General features: G+C 35.1%; 1 protein-coding gene across 1 annotated transcript; it reads left to right on the plus strand.

Annotated features, from left to right (window-relative positions):
- MFP1 (MAR binding filament-like protein 1) lies at positions 1-4,064 on the plus strand. Its single transcript, XM_047302623.2, has 4 exons — positions 1-360; positions 1,330-1,376; positions 1,490-1,630; positions 2,002-4,064. Exons 1-4 carry the CDS (start codon positions 117-119, stop codon positions 3,826-3,828), a joined length of 2,259 nt encoding a protein of 752 aa, XP_047158579.1. The 5' UTR covers positions 1-116; the 3' UTR covers positions 3,829-4,064.
- The last annotated feature ends 1,585 nt before the right edge of the window (positions 4,065-5,649 follow it).

Consider the following 5,649-nt stretch of genomic DNA (forward strand, 5'->3'; position numbering starts at 1 on the left):
CTGCAAGCTTGTCATCACCATCCAATGATATTCGCATGTTCAAAACCATTCTTCTCTTTTTCTATGTGGCGCCCTGTTAGTGAAAAGCCACGAACCAAGTAACTCTCAACAGCAAGATGGGAAGCACCTCCTTCTGCTTGCTCCACTCATCCCTCTGCAAATTCCCATCTTCATCTTCATCTTTTTCATCTTCATCTGGATACAGACCAAAGACCAAGTTGCGAGCTCCTACATCCTCCTGCTTGGGCCAGCAAGACCCAGTCTGCAGCAAAAGAACCATTCTTTTAACGAGCATAGCCCTTCTTCCATTTCGCCGTTTGAAGAGGGCCCCAGCTCTCGAACCACCGGCCGGAACTCCAAGTGAGTTTCTTCAATTTGCATTTATAAATTATGATAGTGTAATTGCATATGGGTCACTGAATTAGCATGCAGTATCCCGAAAGATGAGTTCTTGTATTGGTTTATTGCATGATCCAAATATTTTCTGAAATGGGTTTACCTCTAATCTATTCTATTAGAAGAGAATTTAAAACAACGAATGCTAAATGTTTGTAACAGTTATTTTGGAGGATTCTTTCTTCAGAGTTCACTTGCATTCAAGTTAGGATCCAAGATTCCAGTATGGGAGCTTCTTTTGTTGAATGCAATATGATGTGTTCTAAATTTAAGAAATATGGATTTTGAGTGTTCGAATCAGACTTTGTTTTTGGTGATCATTTTTAACTCCCGGAGAAGTGATACAATTGATTAGAATACTGATAGAAGAGAAAGAAATGAGAAGGATGTGTTGTGGTGGATGTTCTCTCCTTTTCTGCCTCATAATATTCTGAAAAGAAATTAGAATTTGTTTTCAAGTTTCAAGTTGTGAAAATGCATGTTCTTTCTTTTTGGTTCTAGGATATTATAAAATCTTAATTTTTCAATTCTTTTCCTCTAGGATGAAAAAGAAATGGATACTTAGAAACTTCCTTGAGTAAGTTCTTATTGATTTGCTGCTTTTTGCTTGTGACATGTTCTATATCACCAGACTGATTTGTTAATTTAAAAGGAATGATTGATTATTTTACATTATGCCTCTTACAATATACCATTAGGGTTTCATACATATGTCAAAAAGGTCTCCATTTCCCCCTTTTTGGACCCCCTTATGCTTACAATATACCCTTGCTCTATTTGTTGTATACTGATATCTCATGAGGTCTGCCCTCCATCCCTCCAAAGAAAATTGTATCTTTAGGACCTCAAGTGTTGTTCTGCCATGGGTTTTATGTGGATTAATTAGTCTTCTTTTTGAAGTAACTTGGGGGTAATTATTCATTCTCCTTGCAGCTGAAGAAAATGAGGTGAAGACACAAGAGGATAACCAGGAAGCTGAGGTTTGTATGTGGTTAAGATCAGATACCAATGTTGAATAGTAAATTTATCCTTAGCTATCATGGTTTTGCCTTGGATGTTTAGTTGATCTAAACTTTGTAGCTTCTATGGACAGACAGCACCTGAAGTGGAAACACCATCAAATTCCTTTCTGTCTCTCCTGAATGGAATTGGAATATTTTCTTCTGGTGTGCTGGGTGCTCTCTATACACTTTCTCAGAAAGAAAAGGCTGCTGCTGATGCAACAATAGAAACAGTAAGCTTATTTTCACTCTTATGTTTCTTAGATGTGTGTTAGCCTTTGAGGGATGTCTCTCTTCCTAAAAAACTCCTAAGACGAAAAAGGGAAATGAGGAATTATTCTTCTGTTACTGAGGAAACAAAAATTCTGGTCACTTCTGTTAAAAATGTGATTCAAACAGTTTGTGGGTCATGTGTAATTATTAGTCAGTTTTACAGTTTTATAAGTAATTACTGTTTTATTTAAAATGTTGTAACTGCTATGAGTGTGTAACAGTGTGCATCAGTGAAAATAAGTTTTTTTCTGCATTCCACTTTTTTTTTAAAGTCATTTTATTATTTATTAGTTAATATTTAAGCATTATTTATACTGGTCAATGTGCACAGATGAGCTGGAAACTGAAGAAAAAGGAAGAACTGATTGTTTCCTTAAAGAAGGACTATGAGCTGAAGTTACTGAATAAGCAGGAGGAACAAGCCAACCTACTTGAAAAGGCAAAGGAAGAGAAGCAAGCATTGATGGAACAACTAAATTCTGCGAACAGTACAATCAACCACTTGGGGAAGGAGCTTAAAAATGAGAGAATTTTGGTTGAGGACCTGAAACTTCAAATTGACAGACTTGAGACTGAGCTTTCAAAGATTGATACAGATAAGAAAGATCTTGAAATCAATTTGAAAGAAAAGATAGATTTCATTGGAGTTTTACAGGAAAGAATCAATCTTCTCAGTGAGGACCTCAAAGACAAAGAAGATGTTGTTAAGAATCTCAATTCATCTCTAGCAGTAAAGGAGTTGGAATTGAAGAGATTGAATTCTACCTATGAGAAAACCAAGGATGACTTATCCAGTGTACAATTGCAGATTCAAGGGTTGAAAGATGAACTACTTAAAAGCCAACATGAACTAGAAGCTAAAGATTCCTTGGTGATGGAACTAAATTCAAGATTGAGTTCCTTAACTCATGAGAATGATGATTTTAGGAGTAAATATGATGTCATGGAGAAGGAATACAATGACCTAAAACTCACTACTGAAAGAAAGGCTGCTTTGGACTCTAGGGTTTTAAGTGAAAAAGAAGAGGAGCTTCTTCAGCTAAAGCATCAATTTGAACTTGCCCTGCGTGAATCAAGCCAAAACCTGCTCATCAATGCTGATTTATCCCGGGAAAGAGATTTGTTGAAGGAGGCTCTTGAGAATAAATCTGGTAAAGTGAATCATTTGAAGCATGAACTTCAAGACACCCAGGGAAATCTTGAAAAATCAAGAAATGAGTCTGCTGAATTGGAAAACCTTTTAAGTGAGTCAAACAAACTGCGCAATGACCTTGTGGTTGAGGTGTCTAAGCTTTCATCTGAGCTCACTGAAGTTAAAGGATCACTACAGAGAAGTCTTGATAATGCAAAACATGAGGCAGAGATGCTAGCAAGTGAGGTTACAATTGCAAAGGAACATTTGAAGAAAACCGAAGCAGAGCTACAAGGTAAGTCCCATGATTTAACAATTGCTCTTGAAAAGTGTGATAGCCTACAAAAAGAATTAATTGAGATATACAAAAAGGCTGAGACCACAGCAGAGAATTTAAAGGAAGAAAAACAGTTAGTTGATTCTTTGAAAAAAGATATACAAACTTTAGAGAAGCAAATCTCAGAAGACAAGGAGTCCCGAAAATCTCTTGAGACGAACTTGAAGGAGGCTGTCAAATCACTTGATGAAATGAACCGAAATGCAACGATCCTTTCTAGTGAACTACAGAGAACCAACTCTCTTATTTCTAGCCTTGAAAAAGAGAAAGAGGTGCTTATGAATTCCCTAGCAGACCAAAGAAATGCAAGCAAAGAGGCCAAGGAAAACATTGAAGATGCTCATAACCTCATCATGAAACTCGGCAATGAAAGAGAGAATTTAGAGAGAAAAGGGAAGAAATTGGAGGAGGATTTGGCTTCTGCCAAGGGTGAGATATTGCGCTTAAAGAGCCGAATCAGCTCTTCTAAAGTTGCTGTTAACAATGAGAAAGTGCAGAAAGATGAAAGTGAAGGCAAGGTCAATTCTTCAAAAGTTACTCTTAACAATGAGCAAGTGCAGAAAAATGAAGGGGTCAATTCTTCAAAAGTTGCTGTTGACAACGAGCAAGTGCAGAAAAATGGAGGTGAAAGCAAGGTTACTGTAACTGCGAGGAAGACTGTGAGAAGAAGAAAAGCTAATCCACAATAACATAGGAAAATTTTAGTGAGTTTTCAATAAAAAATTGCTGTTAGAATATTCTGTAATAAACTATTTCGAAGCCAATTGATGTTGAACTCTATTCACTTTGGCATGCAAGAAATTCCATTTTGTAGTAGTATTGTACAAATGGGAATTGTTAAACTTGTAGGACAGTTGTTTTATTGATAGTTTTCTTTAGTAAAGCTATATAAGGTGAGAATATTAACCATCTTCTGCAACATAAACATTGGTGTATATACAACAAATTTTCCTTGTACATCAAACATATCAACAAGCTTGCAACTGCTCTTTTTTCCTGAGCTGTAACATAGGTGATTAGGTTTTACTGACTGATTTATAGCATTCTTTCCTTTGGTTTAAAGAAGTACGTGATGAACCCTTTGCATGTTCTCATAAGCATGAAGGTAATATAAACCTAAAGCAGCTTATATTCTTCTCTAAAAATGAAAAGCAGACAAATTAATAATTTGTTAACTATTTTTCAGCAATTCTTAGACATGGAAGCCAATGAAAGATGTGACTAACATTTGAACAACTTTATTACATACTCACAAAGTTGCGTGATTTTGATGAGTTTATAAAATTGATTTTAAATTAACGTGATTTTACATAATCGATTCCAATTGAACACGAGTTTGCAGTAACATGTGTTGGATAACGAACATTAGAAAAATTATTTTGACAAGTAATATTTGGAAATGCAACCAAAATTAGTTTTGGATGTGTAATCACTAAAACGACTTAAGTTTGACGAAGGATGTACATGAAACAAGAAAACGTTGACAAAAGATATATATGAAATTAACATGACTCAAGTTAGTAGTGATACAAGAGCTGCTTCAGTTAGCTTCGGTGAGACTTGACTGTAAAACTTAGAACCATGTTTCTAACACTATGCAATTTGGTACCTTGGATAATTGAGAATCAGGCTACTTTTTTATACGTATTAAAGACGCTGTTTTATTTATACATAGGAACAACTAAATAAAGATTGCATTGCAAACAATGAAAAATCTAAACAAAAACCGTGAATTCATTGATCGATTCATCAAAATTCTTTAAATGTTCTATGTTTCCACGATGAATTTATCCTTAAAAAAAATTCTGAAAAGGAGAAAAATCGAACAAGACCCTCAATCACGACTCCTGTTTAAACGAAAAGTTTCATCACTACACATGACCATCCTTGAGTATATTGTTATAGGAAATTCTGGCCTTATATAAAAGGTTAACCTTTTTCTAACAATGGTATTTCTAACAATGGTATCAAAGCCTTGTGACGATGTTTTGAGTTCAAACCTTGGAGAACCTATTCCTACCATTGGGGGAGTTTCGAATTTTCCAAACCGCCAGGTGCCGCTTCTTAAGGAGGAGCGTTTGTTATAGGAAATTCTGGTCTTGTATGAACTGATTAACATATATCCTGCCTTTTAAGTCTCATTAACCAGTAGATGGGAGATTTAGTTTTTTCTTTTTACTAAAAGCATTCTACAAATTCAATTGTCACTAGTTTATGCATTGGTAAGCATTGGTTTTGAATGACTGCAAAACAAATTTTCGCCAAGAGAATTTAAAAAATTATTTTTCTTCGGATATTTAGGATCTTGAGATAAAGTGAGTTAATTTTTGAAAAGTTTATCTCAAAATGTTTCCATTAAACCTTATAGAACGTTCTCGACATAATACAGAAAACTATCTATAATCTTAGCTACAGCTTCTTATCATTAATAACTTTTTAAGCAGATATCATAGATTCTTGGAAGCCCAATAGATGATCAATTTAGTAGCTTATGGTTTTAGGAACTTGCA

This window comes from Vigna umbellata, chromosome 3 (genome assembly GCF_029865625.1).
Source record: "Vigna umbellata cultivar VRB3 chromosome 3, Vumbellata_1.0, whole genome shotgun sequence".
Taxonomy (NCBI): Eukaryota; Viridiplantae; Streptophyta; class Magnoliopsida; order Fabales; family Fabaceae; genus Vigna; species Vigna umbellata.

What these genes read in the sequence shown, in the direction of transcription:
- MFP1 (XM_047302623.2), top strand. Translation starts at nt 117, where the DNA reads ATGGGAAGCACCTCCTTCTGCTTGCTCCACTCATCCCTCTGCAAATTC. An exon ending in AGGATAACCAGGAAGCTGAG is followed by an intron (nt 1,377 to 1,489) that starts GTTTGTATGTGG and finishes TTCTATGGACAG; the next exon opens with ACAGCACCTGAAGTGGAAAC. An exon ending in CTGATGCAACAATAGAAACA is followed by an intron (nt 1,631 to 2,001) that starts GTAAGCTTATTT and finishes CAATGTGCACAG; the next exon opens with ATGAGCTGGAAACTGAAGAA.